The sequence below is a fragment of the Podarcis liolepis genome, assembly GCF_965112155.1.
Source record: "Podarcis liolepis genome assembly, chromosome: 4".
In the NCBI taxonomy this organism is placed as follows: Eukaryota; Metazoa; Chordata; class Lepidosauria; order Squamata; family Lacertidae; genus Podarcis; species Podarcis liolepis.
The window spans coordinates 101,299,035-101,316,706 of NC_139558.1; the positions used below are offsets into that span (position 1 = coordinate 101,299,035).

A 17,672-nucleotide genomic window follows, 5' to 3' on the forward strand; every position below is an offset into this window, starting at 1 on the left:
GTTGCTTAGCACATCATGTCGGATAATAATAATGATAATAATAATAATAATGATAATAATTCAGTGGTGCTTTAGATCAGGGGTCAGCAAACCTTTTCAGCAGAGGGCTGGTCCACTGTCCCTCAGACCTTGTGGGGGGGGCTGGGCTATATTTTTTGGGGGGGAAATGAATGAATTCCTATGCCCCACAAATAACCCAGAGATGCATTTAAAATAAAAGGACACATTCTACTCATGTAAAAACACGCTGATTCCCGGACTGTCCATGGGTCAGATTTAGAAAGTGATTGGGCCGGATCCAGCCCCCTGGCCTTAGGTTGCCTACGCAGATGCACTCTGTTCTTATAGGTACTGTCAGGGAACTGCCATCAGAGCATCAGGTGGTGGAGGGACTCAGGCAGGATGAAAGAGACTCAACTGCTGAAGCAGGAACCAGCAGGGGGAGGAGTGGGTCTCTGAGGGAATGCGAGCAGGAGGGAGGGCTCAGGGAGGCTTCCAGCGAGAACAGTGGGGAGGTATCGGAGTCTCCCATAGGGAGACCCACACCTCGCAGGAAACTGTCACGCCGTGAGTCCAGGAGACGCGTTTCCGTTAAGGAACTTCTTTGCTGGAAACGCTTCCGCAGACAGCCACTGTCGGACTCTACTAGTGACTAGAGCAGACATGTCTGAGGAGCTCCGTCACACACGGAGGTTTGTGGGGTCGCACAAACTCTGAGGGAGCACGTTTTCACGCACAAGCAGCTAATCAAACCCTCACAGCAGTCCGACAGTCTTTGTACGCTGCCTGTGCAAGAGAAGGCATCATGAGCGAACCAACCGGAACCGGAGGAGCAGGGGCTGGAGCTGGTCCAAGCTTGGAAGATAGATACCGAGCGTTGGAGGTTCAACTGGCCCTGCAGACGGCGAGGTTGGAGGAGAGAAGGGCTCAGGATGCAGACAAGAAGGGGAGAGCCACGCAATTCCCCAGAAAGGTACCAGGATTGGTGCAGAAATTTGGGGGGGACCCCAAGGACTACCATGCTTTTAGGACAGAGATGCAATATGCCCTTAATGTGCAGTTCGATGAGTTCCCTGATGAGGAATCGCGAGTTGCTTTTGTAATTGGGCATCTTGAGAAAGGGGCTAGAGACTGGGTTCGACCCCTAATGGCAACGCACAATGACATACTAAAGGACACAATGAAGTTCTTTCGTGCAATGGATCTCATGTTTTCCAGCGATATTGAGGAAGGGGTGGTGCGCAGACAGCTAATGGCTTGTAAGCAGGGAAGTCGATCTGTCCGTGAATATTGGACTGAGTTTACCATGCTGATTCACAGACTGAGTTGGGATTTATCGGCGGCACCCGTTCAAATGCTATTTGAAGAAGGTCTTTCTTCGGGGGTGAAAGACGAGCTGGCACGGAGCCCCAGGGCGGAGTCTATGGATCAGCTGACCAAATCTGCGCTGACCATAGGAGCGCGGCAGGAGGCAAGAGCCTTGGAGAGGCGGGAAGGGAGAGGGGAACGTTGGAAGGAATTCCGCATTCCAGACATTCCTGAGCCAGCTTTCCCGCCGGCAGAGCCGATGGAAATCGGAACAGCGCGCGCGCGCGCATTTTCAAAAACCAGCGAGGGAGCTAAGAAGGAGGGAAAGGGCCCCCGGAAATGCTATCTCTGCCAACAGCCAGGCCACTTTGCCAGAGTCTGCCCCCAGAGGAAGGAATGGCAAGGGATGGTGGGAGCTGTTGAGGGGGGAGAAGAAGGGGGAGCGGAGCAGGTAAAAGCCAACGCCTGGTTGCCACAATTGGGGCACTGCAGCCAGGCCAAAGAGCAGTGAAAGTGCCCGTGCCAGAAGCTCCTCGACCTGCTCTAGTGATTGAAGTGTCGCTAGAGCTGCAGAATGGGCACCCCCTAAAAATAAAGGCGCTATTGGACTCAGGCAGCTCCTGCAATTTTATGAGCAAGGAGTTTGCTGCTGAACACCAGATACAGACCATCCCTTTAAGCAACCCCCTGCAGGTGACCACGATTGATGGCAGGGAGTTGTTGGGAGGAGGAGTCCGCTTGCAGACTGTCCCAATGATAATGAGGGTGGCAAGGCACACAGAACTGATAGCGTTTAATGTGGCCACCCTGGGAGGCGCTCCCATTATTTTGGGAATGAGCTGGCTAGCTCTACATGATCCACTGGTTGGCTGGCATCAAAGAGTGGTGTCCTTTGGTTCAGCACATTGCCTAGAACACTGCAAAGGGGAGAAGGGTTCAGCAGGGGCCCAAGCCACCCTAGCAGGGACTGAAGTAATGGAGAAGGTGAAGGTACCACCACAGTATGCAGATCTCAGCGACGTGTTCAGCGAGAAGGAAGCTGACCAACTACCACCTCATAGACCCTTTGATTGTCAGATCAATTTACTCCCAGGAGCACAGCTTCCCGTGGGCAAGTTGTATGCCATGTCAGACAGGGAAATGCAGGAGTTGCGAGGGTTCATTGACAAGAACCTGAAGAGAGGCTTCATCAGAGAGTCCAAAGCAGCAGGGGGGAGCCCAGTGTTCTTTGTGGACAAAAAAAATGCGGACAAGCCGAGACTTGTATGTGATTTTAGGCGGCTGAATGCAGTGACTGAACCGGTGGCGTTCCCTATGCCCAGAATTGATGATATTTTGACCAGGGTGAGGAAGGGAAAGATTTTCACAAAGCTGGATCTAAGGGGGGCGTACAACCTGATACGCATAAGGAAAGGGGATGAATGGAAAACCACCATGTTTACCCCTTTGGGGGCGTTTGAATACCTCGTTATGCCATTTGGATTACAAGCAGGCTCCGCGTGTTTTCAATCTTTTATGAACCACGTGCTGGGCCCTTTGCTCTACAAGAATTGCGTTGCCTTTCTAGATGATGTGTTGGTGTATTCTGAGAATGAGGAGCAACATGTGAGAGACGTCAGAGAAGTGTTGAGCAGACTGCAAGCCAACAGGCTGTGGGTCAAACTGGAGAAGTGTCGGTTCCATACCAAGGAGGTGGAATTCCTGGGGTACCGCCTGTCAGACAAGGGATTGGCCATGGATCCCGGCAAGGTACAGGCAGTGCTGGAATGGAAAACACCCAAAACCAAGAAGGATGTGCAGAGGTTCCTAGGGTTTGGAAACTTTTATCGTAAGTTCATCCGCAACTTCGCCCATCTGACGGCGCCCATCACTGACTGTCTCAGCAGTAAAAAGAAGTTTGTATGGACGGCGGAGGCGGAGCGAGCGTTTGAGGAACTGAAAAGGGCCTTCGCCTCTGAAGAACAACTTCTGCATGTGGATTTACGAAAGAAGCTAAGGGTTGAAACAGACGCATCTGACAGAGCCATAGGGGCGGTGCTTCTTCTGCAGCCGGGGAAGGAGGAGTCAGAGTGGCGTCCGTGTGCCTTCTTCTCGCGGAAGCTGAACAAATCCGAGAGGAACTACACGGTGTACGACCGAGAACTGCTTGCTATTCATGAGGCGTTCCGGAGATGGAGGCATCTGCTAGTTGGTGCACAACATAAAGTGCAAGTGTGCACGGACCATAAAAATCTAGAGTACTGGAGAACGGCGCGAGTGCTCAACCAAAGGCAGTTGAGATGGGCCCAAGAGTTCTCCAAATTTAACTTTGAGATTTGTTATGTGCCAGGCCCAGAGAATGTTAGGGCGGACGCTCTCTCACGCAAACCTGAATATTTGGAGGGGGAGGGAGCACCCGAAGAAACCCATATCATTCCAGAGGACCGCTGGGTGTGTGGGGCGACTTTGGTGGGGCAAAGGGAATTGGTAGAGGGTACGGTGCAGGATGCATACGCCCAGGGGAAACTCAGGGATCTCAGAGGGGAGGAAGACAAATCCGGTGGTTTTGAGGAGAGAAATGGGGCATTGTATTATAAGGGAGCGTTATATATACCTGAAGGGGAATTGAGGGAGAAGGTACTCAAGCAGCTGCACGATAGCCCCACAGCAGGGCACTTTGGGCAACACAAAACCATGTGGCTGGTTACCAGGGAATTTTGGTGGCCCAAGGTCAGGGAAGATGTGCGGGAGTATGTGAGAGGGTGTGAACAATGCCAAAGAGCCAAGGGGGAGAGGCAGGCGCCGGCTGGTTTATTAGAACCACTGCCCACACCTGAGAGACCGTGGGAAGCAGTGGCAATAGATTTCATGACTGATCTGCCAAGGTCTAGAGGGAAAACAGCCATCATGGTTGTAGTAGACCTGTTAACTAAAATGGCCCACTTCATAGCCTGCTCACATGCGGTTACAGCAGAAGAAACCGCCAAATTGTTTGTAGAGAATGTGTTTAGGTTGCATGGCGCCCCCTTGAGGGTGGTTTCAGACCGAGGGAAACAATTTACTTCCAGGTTCTGGAGGAAGCTCATGAGCTTACTGCATGTAGAGGTTAATTTCTCGACGGCCCGTCATCCTGAAACCAACGGGCAGGCGGAAAGAGCAAATGGGGTTCTCCAACAATATTTGAGGTGTTATGTTAATGACAGAGAGAATGATTGGGTGGAGAAGTTGGCGTTGGCAGAATTTGCCTACAACAATGCAGAGAACGTGTCCACGGGGATGAGCCCCTTTTTGGCTAATCACGGGTGCCATCCCAGAGCCTTCCCAGGGGGGGAGGGGGAGAACTGGAGCGTTCCAGCTGCAGAACAGTTCGTGGAAGAAATGGAAGCGATCCATCGCCAGCTTCAACTCAACTTAAACAGGGCTAAGGAGGAATATAAGAGGCAGGCAGACAAAAACAGAAGGGAAGGTGAAAGCATCAGGGTGGGGGACCAGGTGTGGCTGTCAACCCAAGGGTTGCCATTCAAAGGAGGTTGTAAGAAATTAAGACCCAAAAGGCTGGGTCCGTTTGAAGTCATACAGCAGGTCAATCCAGTGGCTTTCAGGCTCCGGTTACCGAACCACATGAAGCTGCACCCAGTTTTTCACAGGTCGTTGCTGTCACCGTATAGAGGAGACAGTGAGGGGAGGGTCACTAGGGGACCAGCAATGGAGGAGAAGGAACACAGCTACCATGTAGCGGAGATCCTCGATTCCAGGTGGAAGGGAAATCAAGTAGAGTACTTGGTAATGTGGGAAGGGGAACCGGAGTCGGAAAACACCTGGGTTAGGGCAGAGGATGTCAATGACGAGGTTTTAATAGAGACTTTTCATCAGAGGTTCCCACGTAAACCTCAGCCTGTAGCGAGGTTCCGAAGGGAATACTTTGCCACCACCGACGAGGAAGAGGAGTTGGAGGGGTTCCCAGATTCTGAAGAGGAGGAGGATTCAGCTGGCCAGGACGACGATCGATGGAGAGAATTGTTCGAGACGTCAGAAGATGAGGAAGATTCGTTTCGGGGTTTTAGCCCTTCACCTCCCAGGGGGGAGGAATTGGGAGGGGGTGAGGGGGGCCCTGGAGGGGAGGTGGATGTCAGGGAACTGCCATCAGAGCATCAGGTGGTGGAGGGACTCAGGCAGGATGAAAGAGACTCAACTGCTGAAGCAGGAACCAGCAGGGGGAGGAGTGGGTCTCTGAGGGAATGCGAGCAGGAGGGAGGGCTCAGGGAGGCTTCCAGCGAGAACAGTGGGGAGGTATCGGAGTCTCCCATAGGGAGACCCACACCTCGCAGGAAACTGTCACGCCGTGAGTCCAGGAGACGCGTTTCCGTTAAGGAACTTCTTTGCTGGAAACGCTTCCGCAGACAGCCACTGTCGGACTCTACTAGTGACTAGAGCAGACATGTCTGAGGAGCTCCGTCACACACGGAGGTTTGTGGGGTCGCACAAACTCTGAGGGAGCACGTTTTCACGCACAAGCAGCTAATCAAACCCTCACAGGTACCAATTTATTCTGTGTCATTAGATCTGCTCTCATAAAATCTATAGTGCTGCCACCTAGTGGATAATGCAGGGAAGCAGCTCAGAGACTCCTGGGAGCCTCAGTGGTTTTCAACCAGTGTGCTGTGGCACCCTGGGGGGCCTTGAGTGATGGTCAGGGGTGCTGCGGACAACACTGGCCTCTGTCCCACTTTCCTTCCCTCCCTCTTCTGATGCCCTCTCAGGACTCTGCCTCCCAAAGCCTTGCACAACTGTCTGTTGCAGCAGCCCTGCCTACAAGCTCTGCAGGCGAATGGTGCCTCCGGGGCAGGCCAGGGGGTCATTCCTAAGCCCCTGTGGGGCAGTGTGAGAAGGCACCTCTCTTTGGGGCAGAGTGGGGGGCAGTTCAGAGACCAGGGGCTGCAGGTGCGGCTGCCCAGAGGACTCCCAAGGAGAGGGGAGAGGAGAGGAGGCTGAGGGAACGCTCCACAAGGGAGGGTGCTCAAAAAGGGGCGAGGGGCTGCCAGCTCTGCGGGCAAGGGGGGACATAAGTGGGGTTCTGAGCCCCACAGGGGTGCCGCAGACAGAATGCAGTTGGTCGAGGGAGCCAGGAACTCAAAAAGGTTGGAAACCTCTGGCCTAATTAAAACTCTCTCTCTCTGTGTATATATCTGCGGAAAGAGCTCAGATGGATTTTCTCCCATAAATTCTAAAGATTCGATGCCAAACAACGTTGATGTCAAACATTGCTTCTCTGTGTGCAAGACGTTTGGCCCCAGCTTGGCAGCAGGAGTTGCCCGAAGGAGGCAGTACAGTGGGTACCTCGGGTTACAGACGCTTCAGGTTACAGACGCCGCTAACCCAGAAATAATACCTCGGGTTAAGAACTTTGCTTCAGGATGAGAACAGAAATTTTGCGGTGGCGGCGCAGCAGAAGCAGGAGGCCCCATTAGCTAAAGTGGTGCTTCAGGTTAAGAACAGTTTCAGGTTAAGAACGGACCTCCGGAACGAATTAAGTGCTTAACCCGAGGTACCACTGTATAAGGCGCCATCCAACCGCCTTAGGGACTCCACTCCAGATTTGTGTGGAGCAGGCATGTCCAAAGTCAGTTTCAGGGGCCTAATCCGGCCCGCTGGTCAGTTTAATCCAGCCCCTGTGGCAGTTTATTTCCTGGGGTAAAATTCCTTTAAAAAACCTCAACAGCTTCAATCCTTAAAAAGGTGAACAACTTTGGTCAGCCCTTTGGATGGCCTCAAGGGCCCTTCACTTCATCAGATCTGGCCCTCTTTGAAAAAAGTTTGGACACCTCTATAGGGTTTCTTCCTGAGCCTTTCTTCTCCCGAAGTTATCCCCCCCCCCCCCACGCATACGGGCTGACAATTTGCTGAGCATTCTCCAAGTATTTATATCCCCATTTCGCATCTTATGTCCATGGGTTTCACAGTCGAGAGTCGAGAGTCAACAGTCGCTCCTGGAGCCATATTGATGCTATTTTGGGGTGGGCCATCTGTCGGGGCCCCACCTGAGGAGGAGGTGGGGGGCATTTCAAGCTGGAGATAAGAAGGCAAACATCATATTATCAGCGCTTGCTTGGGAAGTTTCACTCAGATGGGCTGGGATTGAACCAGCCTGCCAGAACCTGCCGCTGAGTCAGACCTCTTTGGGTTCTCCATGTATCTGCAGGAACCCTTTGTGGCAGCCGCCGATCCCTAGTGAAGACCGTGGGAAGGCAGCATCCATCCCATAGCCGTCTAGCGTGAGTGCTGACTGTCCTCAGTGGCAGATAGGTAGCCGTGTTGGTCTGCCATAGTCAAAATAAAAAAAATCCTTCCAGTAGCACCTTAAAGACCAACTAAGTTAGTTCTTGGTATGAGCTTTCGTGTGCATGCACACTTCTTCAGATACACTGAGACAGAAGTTGCCAGCTCCTTCTATATAGTGAGAAGGTGGGGAGGGGTATTACTCAGAAGGGTGGTGGGAATGGGAGATTGGCAGATAGCTGAGATGAGCCTGTTGACTCTTAACGACTGTAATAGGTCTTCCAGGAAAAGGCAAGGGGTGAGAAGGTGAAAAATGGCTTAGTCATATATAATGAGATAAGAATCCAATGTCTTTGTTCAGACCAGGTCTTTCCATGGTTTTAAGTTTGGTAATGAGTTGCAATTCAGCAGCTTCTCTTTCCAGTCTATTTCTGAAATTCCTTTGTAGTAAAACAGCTACTTTGAGATCTTGTATAGAATGTCCTGGGAGATTGAAGTGTTCTCCTACTGGTTTCTCTGTTTTGTGATTCTTGATGTCTGATTTATGTCCGTTTATTCTTTGGCGTAAGGTTTGGCCTGTTTGTCCAATATAGAGAGCTGAAGGACACTGTTGGCATTTGATGGCATACACAATGTCTCTATATTGGACAAAACAGTGTCCTTCAGCTCTCTATATTGGACAACATCGTCTAACATTGTGTATGCCATCAAATGCCAACAGTGTCCTTCAGCTCTCTATATTGGACAAACAGGCCAAACTCTACGCCAAAGAATAAACGGACATAAATCTGACATCAAGAATCACAAAAAAGAAGTGTGCATGCACACGAAAGCTCATACCAAGAACTAACTTAGTTGGTCTTTAAGGTGCTACTGGAAGGAATTTTTTTATTTTGTCCTCAGTGGGACATTGTTAAGTCTCGGATACCTTAAAAAGAGGATTTGGCTAATTCACGGAGAGGGCTATTGATGGCTACTAGCCAGGATGTCTATTCTCTGTCTCCGAAGTTGGAGGTGTTGTAAACAAAAATCTGCCCTTCCCCCCCCCCCCCCCGTTATGGGGCGCCCAAGAGCCCATATAGAGTCCTTAAGTGGGTTCCCCATTGGTAAGAGAAAATAACAGAGGCCAACCAGAGAATATTGAGAAGCAAAGCAGCTAGTAAGCCTGATCTTTATTGATCTGTTGCAACAGGGTGATCCCCTCACACGCAGGAAAGGAGGAGGAACCCAGAACAATGGCGCGCAAGGCCTTCTATAGACATTTTAAATTGCCCGCCTTGGAGTCCAAAACAACCCCCAGAAACATCATAGATACATCACAGAAAAGGTGGTCTACAGCAGAAATCTGAGTGCATTGTTTACCTCCTGTCTGGCAGCTTACCTGTTAATGCTTACTTGATTGGATAACCTGGGGAGCCTGGCCAGTCTTTTGTAATGATAAATACTTAGTTCCTGAGCCAGGTCACAGGCTCACCCTATTCAAACACAGACAGACATACCCTTAAGACAGGATTTGTGAAGGAAAAGACAATGGGGAGGCTTTTCCATTTTCCTTTGACCTTGCAGAGAAAACATTTGGTCAGTTTGGGAATCAAAAATGGTTTCAGGTCGGTCTTCCTGTGCTGATCTATGTACGTGCTTGGTTGGTACATTTATGAACATTTGACATATATCTAAGACATCAAAATTCCTATCACAGAGGCAGCTGTGTTTCAGAATCCCATTTGCTGGAAACCACAGGAGGGGAGAGGGGTCTTGTGTTCGAATCCTGCCTGCTGGTTTCCTATGGGAGAATCTGGTCGACCCCTGGGAGAAGAGGATGCTGGGATATTTGGGCCATTGGCCTGATCCAGCAGGCTCTTCTTATTATCTTAAAATGGGCAAGAGGAGCCAGCCAGGGTGTAGGTCTGGACCTGGGCCATAGAATCATAGAACTATAGGACTGGGAGAGACCCCAGCGATCATCTAGTCCAACCCCCCAACCTGCAATGCATAGCAGGATGTCTGGTGCCTTTCCTGCTCCTTGCCCTGCATTTGCACCCAGCCTTGTCAACCCCCCCCCAATATCTGTCCCCCCCTAGCTTTTTTCAGCGCTGTTTGTGCCTCCCTTGTGCAAAAAGCGCTTCTCCAGTTCCACCTGGTGCAGTGGAAAAACGAGCCCCTGCGCCTTTGAAATGGGCACAATGGCAGGTCTGTGCAATTCATCCCCTTCACAAAAGGCCCCCTTGAAAGCCAAGCGCTGCCGTGGGTCCAGGAGGAGGAGTGGGGCTCTTTGTGGGTATCGGTGTTGCGCATCAGGTTTCAGGGCTACAGACCTTTCCGTTCCGTGGCTTCCTGGGTCGAGACGCAGCCTCTTTTGTTCGGCAGTCTTCTGGCGGGCGGACAGCGAGAAACGACTCCGGGTGGCTGATGAAATATTTAGAGGCTCGGCTTGTAAGCCGGCAAAAATGATAGGCCTGATTAATAATGAGAGAGCCTGGAAATGGATCCACAGACCCACTTTGCCACGATTGCCGGCATCTGACAGGCAGTGTGCTTTTGCAAAAGGAGCCATGTGTGTGTGTGTGTGTGTGTGTGTGTGTGTGTGCTGGGGCTGCAGGGAGGAGAAAACAAGGGATGTTCAAAATTCTCATCATCTTCAGGTTTGGGTGCCAAAACTCCATTTTTGCAGCCTCATCCTGTTTGCTGAATATTCAGTGGGGAATATCTTGGCCCTCAATTGCCCATTGATCTCCAAGTTCCTGAAATAAACCAGACAAGTCAATACAATCAAAAGCAGGGTTGCCGTATTTCAAAAGGTAAAAACCAGGACACCCCGAAAGTTGCTGAGGCAGCCCTAATCAAAAGAGCGGAAGTACAAAAAAAGCAGCACAGTATATCTGAGAGAGACTGAATATTATGGATGAGGAAGTACTTAAGGCCATTAAGGAAGCCAATTTTCATGTTTCACTGTAGGGAGAAAGGCCTGTTTCTCTAAATTTGTTGCACATGAGATAAAATTCCACCAAATAGCATCTTCTGAGGTTCTCTGAGCCTTTGGTAACAGGGGCAGAGGAAGGGTGTGTGTGGTGTGGGGGGGCCGGCCCGGGTGTCACCACTGGTGTGTGTGTGTGTGTGACAAAATGCCGGGTGGCACTCACCAGTGTGCCCGAGCCAAGTGTCTCTCCTAGGAGAGATGTGGTGGCATGGACGCGCACAGGCTCTGCACTGCCCAAACAGTCTGCCCGCTGCCTCCGTCTCAGCTATAGAGCGGCTGAGTGGGAGGAGGCAGGCAGACTCTGGAGGCCCCACTGTGCGCGTTGCCCCATGGGCTGCTTGCCCCACCCTCAGCCCGTGCCGCCCCAGGCGCCCGAGCGGCTTCCTCTGCCACTGTTTGGTAACATGTAACTTATGAGTTATTCCCCCTCCCCCAGCTAATGCTAAACTCCACATATTTTTCATAACAAAACACAAGTCAAGTTGCAAATCCTGCATTCATTTTGGGGGAATACGGTGGACGCTCGGGTTGCGAACGTGATCCGTGCAGGAGGCACGTTCGCAACCCGCAGCTGCGCATCTGTGCACACGCGGATTGCAATTCGGCACTCCTGTGCACATGCAAAGCGCGATTTAGCGCTTCTGCGCATGCGCAGCTGCCGAAAACCGGAGGTAACCCATTCCGGTACTTCTGGATTTCGGCGGTCCGTAACCCGGAAAAACGCAACCTGAAGCGTCTGTAACCCGAAGTATGACTGTATGAGGTTTTGGCAGCTGAAACCTTTCATAACAAGCCAAGCTGCAATGAAGTTGGAATGGGGCGTTTTGAGGGATTTTGGTCATTTCTTGGCAAACCATTGTCCAGAATTTGAATCCTTGTGGTCAGTCCCACCATAGGTGGGGGAAAGTGCCTATTAAAAAACAACAACAGTTCGGAGACCAGTTCAGGAAAGGGCTTTCTTTGCTAGAGCATCCAGCCCGATGCCTCCCACATGTATTGCATCAGGAAGGTTTTGGGCGTCGCAGGACAGTTTCGAAGATGCGCTCTCTTCAGCCCACATTCCCAGGCTATTCACATTGCTGTCTCTGCAATGTCTACACTGACTTGGTCATGTCCACAGAACAGAAGATGGCAGGGTCCCCGGTCTCTACAGGGAGCTGGCTTCAGGTGCCAAGCCAGTTGGCAGACTAACTCTGCACTACGAAGATGTCTGCAAACATGCCATAGGGGCTGGCAGCACCAACCTGCCCTGTGGGAATCCCTTGCGGACGACGGCAGTGCCTGGAGACAGTCAGGTTGTGCATCTATAGCAGTGACCAGAGGAGGAATGACCTCTGGGAGGAGAGGAGAGAGGAGAAACGCCCGGGTGCATCTGCAACAGCACAACCGGACGCCTTCCTCTGCCCCGGCTGCAACAAAACATCTCTCTCCCCTATCCGTCTCTACAGCCACAGCAGGTGCTGCAGGTGTCCAACAGTTTGCCTTCGCCCCCAAAGGAGCACTTCTCCACTGTCTCCCAAGACGGACAGATGCCAGCAAATTCTCTGCCGGCCAGTTCTTTGTTGGCAACCACAGAAAGGTGATTTCTCATCACTTGAAGCTGAACTTTGCATTTAATTTTTTTAAGTGTTTCATCCCTTCCAACCAATAGATAATACTTTACAGTTTGGCTTCCATTGACTCTTTTTGCCTAGTTCTGCCTACAAAACCAGTCCCTGGTTTTGCTGAGTTAAAGACTGCAGTGTTTCTCTTTAAATCTGCTCTTTGCCTGCCTTGGGAAGCTCTGAGTTTCCTTTACAGTTTGAGACAGTTCTGGGTTACAAGCCAGACACTCGAAGGTGGAGGGTTCTTTTATCCCAGAACCCCAGGCGTGCAACCTGATAATCTTGGCGCCTGAGAGGGGCTTAGCTTGCAATCTCCACCTTGCAGCTGAGTCTACAAGCCCACCTCATGGCTACAACAGCCAGCTTTTTTTACATGCACAGACACCCCTCCTTGCACCCCCTGGCTTTGTGCAACATCTTGCCCAATCGAGAGCTCTGGAGAACTCAGGAGCTTGCAAAACTCCTGCGGCATTTTGGTCGCTCTCAGAAAAGGCGCTGCCTCACACAGAAAGGATATTGCAGAATTGGAAAAGTTTCCTTGAGGAGATTCAGCGATTTCCTCCCCTGTGAGGAAACTCTCCAACCAAGAAAGATTGCAGCATTTGGGACTCATAGAATCATAGAGTTGGAAGAGACCACAAGGGCCATCGAGTCCAACCCCCTGCCAAGCAGTAAACACCATCAGAGCACTCCTGACATATGGTTGTCAAGCCTCTGCTTAAAGACCTCCAAAGTAGGAGACTCCACCACACTCCTTGGCAGCAAATTCCACTGTCAAACAGCTCTTACTGTCAGGAAGTTCTTCCTAATGTTTAGGTGGAATCTTCTTTCTTGTAGTTTGGATCCATTGCTCCGTGTCCGCTTCTCTGGAGCAGCAGAAAACAACCTTTCTCCCTCCTCTAGGTGACATCCTTTTATATATGTGAACATGGCTATCATATCACCCCTTAACCTCCTCTTCTCCAGGCTAAACATGCCCAGCTCCCTTAGCCGTTCCTCATAAGGCATCGTTTCCAGGCCTTTGACCATTTTGGTTGCCCTCCTCTGGACACGTTCCAGTTTGTCAGTGTCCTTCTTGAACTGTGGTGCCCAGAACTGGACTCTTTAGTTGAGAGAAAGGCCGAGGAAGAGGCAACATGATAGAAGTTTATAAAATGATGCCTGGCCGAGAGAAAGTGTATAGGGAGCTGTTTTTCTCCGTCTCTCGTATCACTAGAACTCCTGGGCCTCCAAGGAAGTTGAATGTTGGAAGATTCAGGACGGGGGGGGGGGGAGCCCTTCTTCAAGCATATAATTAAGCTGTGGAACTCCTTGCCGCAGGAGGCAGTGATGGCCACCAACGCAGCTGGCTTTGAAAAAGAATCAGACCAGGGGTCACCAAACCTTTTCAGCAGGGGGCTGATCCACTGTCCCTCAGACCTTGTGGGGGGACGGACTATATTTTGGGGAAAGAAAAGAAAAAAAATATAAATTCCTATGCCCCACAAATAACCCAGAGATGCATTTTAAATGAAAATAAAGTCAGGTCCCTGAAGATTTCCAGAGGGGTCACTGTGTTGCAGCAAAAGCTGTTTTTAATTCTCCACCAACAACACAGTTAAACAGTGGAACTCACTGCCACAGGAGGGGATGGTCACTGCCTGGGATGCTTTTAAAAGAGAATTCTGCAATTCATAGAGATTTGCCACAATGGCTATTCTCTCTGTCTCCACCTCGGAGGCAGCAGGGCTTCTGAATCCCAGTTTCTGGAAACCACCGGAGGGGAGAGAGCGGTTTCCCACGGGGGCACCTGGTTGGCTGAGTCCTCTTTGAAGAGGTCGGGGGGGCAGATGAGGAGCTCTTTGCCCCCCTGACCCCGGAGCCAGGCTCTGCTTCTCTCCTTAGGGTAGTCGGGTCACAGGGATGGCAATTGAATGGAGTAACATTCAGGACAGAGCAATGGAAATAGGTCCTTACGCGGCATATAGTTATCCTGTGGAACTCCCTGCCACAGGGGTGGCCACCAACCTAGATGGCTTTGAAAGAGGATCAGACAGATTCTGGGAGGAGGAGAGGGCTCTCCGTGGCTGCGTGAAGAAATCCTTTCTTTATCTGCCCTGGATGTAGGGAGCGTGACTCGCACTCGTGTCCTGCTTGTGAGTTTCTGGAACAGGAAGTTGCACTAGATAAGCCTCTGGTCTAGTCTGACCCAGCAGGGCTCTCCCTGCGCTCACTGAACAACAATCTCTATCTCTGGGCGAAAGCAGAGACTGTGTTGAAATACGCCTCTGAGGAGGAAACAAAATTGCATTGCAGAAGTTAAATTTCTGATCATTTGAAAGCACTTGAATTTCCTAACGTTGCAGCACTTTGTAGAAATCTTTTGTCTGATCCGTGGTGCCTATTTGATTTTTCCATTGAGAGCCCGTTTTAAATCTTTGAGTGTAGATATAATTAAAATTGGACTGTGTGTTGTGTTTGTGTGTGATGGGGGAGCTGAGGCTAATTTGGTCCCGCGTTCGAATCTTGCAAATGGCTCTTCTTATAAGAGGGAGCTTCTCTCTATTAAGCAGCAAATTTCATTTCTTCCTTCGTATTTCCTTAGCCTGCCTTTTGGCCACGCAAGCACCCAACCCCCAAGCAGCAAACAATAATTAAGATAAGGTTCACATCAACAGTATAAAATGATGTCATGTGCAAGAGCTGTAAATCAGAATTTGCATTGTTTTGTTTACATGAAAGCTTTTTAGCTCAAGACGTTTGGAGAGGAATGTAATTTCCCCAATTAAGGAATGAAAAAGCAAATTATATGAATATGCAATTATGGATAAATTACGCTGTAACTAAAGGAAGAAGACATAACCCGTTACTGGGATAATTGGCTTGGGCTTATTAAATTATTGGAACAACAATGAAGGGGAGCATTTCAACTTGTTGACAGGGAGGCTGCAATCCTGGCTAATTTACTTGAGAGTAAGTTCCATTGATCTTGGGGGGACTTACTTCTGAGTAGCCGTGTGCAGGATTGTGTAGGCTTGCACTGTTATCATGGTCACGGAAACAATAACTGAAGTGTTCCTATAATTATCGATAAACATGTGATTAGGGTGGGATTACTTTATGTACCGGTATATTTCCAGATGTTTCTCTTACGCAATTTAAAAAATTCTCCTAACAATCTTCAACAAGGCCAACTTTATTGAGATGTTGAAATGTAGATTTATTTAAACCTTGGCAGTTGGTTATTTGGAGGGAAGATTATTCTGCAAAAGGATGCTGCAAACTTTGGCAGCTCTGAAAGTGAAACACTTCTTTCAAAATGGGACTTTCAGGCATTTCAGCTCTGAGACAGGAAACACTTTTCAAGGGGGGAGGGTTATGTGTCTCATTAACACGGGGATCTTCCTTCCCCATTTACAAATAATAAAAATTTAGAAAAACAAGAGCGTTCACCAGCGGATTGAGAATAAAGGCTCTGAATAGCCTTGGATGAGACAGACATTTGCGTATGCTGGAGGCACTTATATTTGTGTAAGAAATAAAACAATGCCATATATATATACATATATATATATATACACATATATACACAGTGGTGCCTCGCAAGACGAAAAGAATCCGTTCTGTGATTCTCTTCATCTAGCGGTTTTTTTGTCTTGCGAAGGAAGCCCATTGAAGGATTAGCGCTATTAGCGCTATTAGCGGCTTTTAGCAGCTTATCTGCTGATCGGATCAGCTGATAAGCAGCTCAGCAGCTTAGAAAAAGGGGGGGGGAGGAAAAAAACCCAGCAGGAACTCGCAAGGCATTGTCGTCTTGCGAAGCAAGCCCATAGGAAATTCGTTTTGCGAAGCACCTCCAAAACTGAAAACTCTTTCGTCTAGCGAGTTTTCCGTCTTGCGAGGCGTTCGTCTTGCGGGGCACCAGTGTGTGTGTGTGTGTGTGTGTGTGTGTGTGTGTGTATATATATATATATATATATATGGGTGTCGTTTCAGCTCTGCCCTTTGAATGCTGCTAGCTCATGAAATATCTTCTCAAGACGGGTTGTTCCCAGGTCTGTGTTCCATGAAGACCACCCCCCTCCACCAGTTGACATACCTTCCCCCAACAGGCTGCGCACATGTAGTCGGAGACTATGCCCGCATTGAAGATGCCTCTGCTCTTCCCTTTTCAGCCCCCTCCTGGTTCTGGGAGACAGCCATGCAAGAGAGGAGCGGAAGCACTTGGCCCTTCACTTGCCTGGCCTGCCTCTTCCTCCTCTTCTTCCTCATCCTCCAGCCCACCCCTCCAGCTCCGAAACTTCTCCTGCCTCCTGGCTGGCACAGAATAGGGACATCCTATTCAACAACAGCAACAACAATTTTGCAATTTTTGCCAGACTCAAATGACTGGGTTATCCCAGCCGCTCTAGGCGGCTTCCAACATAGATTAAAACATAATAAAACATTTTAAAACTTTCCTATACAGGGCTGCCTTCAGACAGCTCAGGGTTCGGATAACTCCATCCCCTCCAACATTTCTCCTGTGAAAATCAGGACGTCCTATTCCATCCCCTCCAATATTTCTCCCATGAAAATAGGGACGTCCTATTCCATCCCCTCCAACATTTTTCCAAAGAAAGTAGGGATGTCCTATTTCATTCACTCCAACATTTCTCCCGTGAAAATAGGGGCGTCCTATTCCATCCCCTCCAACATTTCTCCCATGAAAATCGGGACGTCCGAAGGAAAAGTGGGACACTCTGGGGTCAAATAAGAAACCAAGACAACTTCCGTAAATCCTGGGCTGTCCCTGGAAAATAGGGGCACTTGGGGGGTCTTCCAGCATCCGGCCCGGTCCCTGACATCCAGGGTTGGGAAAGAGACCCCCTGCCGGAAACTGTGAAGAGCCTCTTCCGGTCAGTGTCGACCACACTGAGCCAGGTGGACCGATGGCTCCGACTCCGTAAAAAGCATCTTCCTACATGGCCCAAGGGTTCCCTACTCCAGCTTAAAAGGGGTCTGGCGGACATTAGTGCCGGTGTTTGGGCTGCTGTTGGGTTTCTGACGCCCTGTTTCTCTCCAGTGCAGGATAGAGTGCAAGGATGTCGCGGCAGAAACCCTCTATGACGTCCTGCACGACATCGAGTACAGGAAAAAGTGGGACACAAACGTCATTGAGACCTTCGACATCGGCAAGCTGACGGTCAACGCCGACGTGGGATACTACTCCTGTGAGATGCTGGGGGAGGTTGTGCGGGCGGCTATTGTCTAAGGCAACCTCCGCCAAAGAGGGGCATTCCAGATGTTTGAAACTGCAGCTCCTGTTGGCTGAGACTCTTGGGAGCTGTGGCCCAAATTGTTTGGGGGTCCCTGGTTTGGAAAGGCAGGCTGCCACCGGTTGCCGTTATTTAGAGCCATCAGTTGCCCAGATCTTTTTGCCCAGATGTTTTGGCCTTCCCCAAAACAGCCCAGCTGTGCTGGCTGGGTTGCTGGGAGTTGCAGCCCCAAAGGTCTGGAGGGTGCCAGGCCACCAGAGCCAAATCTAGGGGTCCCTCCTGAAACTGCAG

At 50.1% G+C, this 17,672-nt stretch overlaps 1 protein-coding gene across 1 annotated transcript in view; it reads left to right on the top strand.

Annotated features, from left to right (window-relative positions):
- Positions 1 to 17,672, top strand: part of STARD10 (StAR related lipid transfer domain containing 10) — a 66,391-nt gene that overhangs the window by 34,063 nt on the left and 14,656 nt on the right. The window contains exon 2 of the mRNA XM_083499966.1: positions 17,189 to 17,336. Coding sequence (XP_083356092.1) covers positions 17,189 to 17,336 — 148 coding nt within the window. The remainder of the gene's footprint in view (positions 1 to 17,188; positions 17,337 to 17,672) is intronic.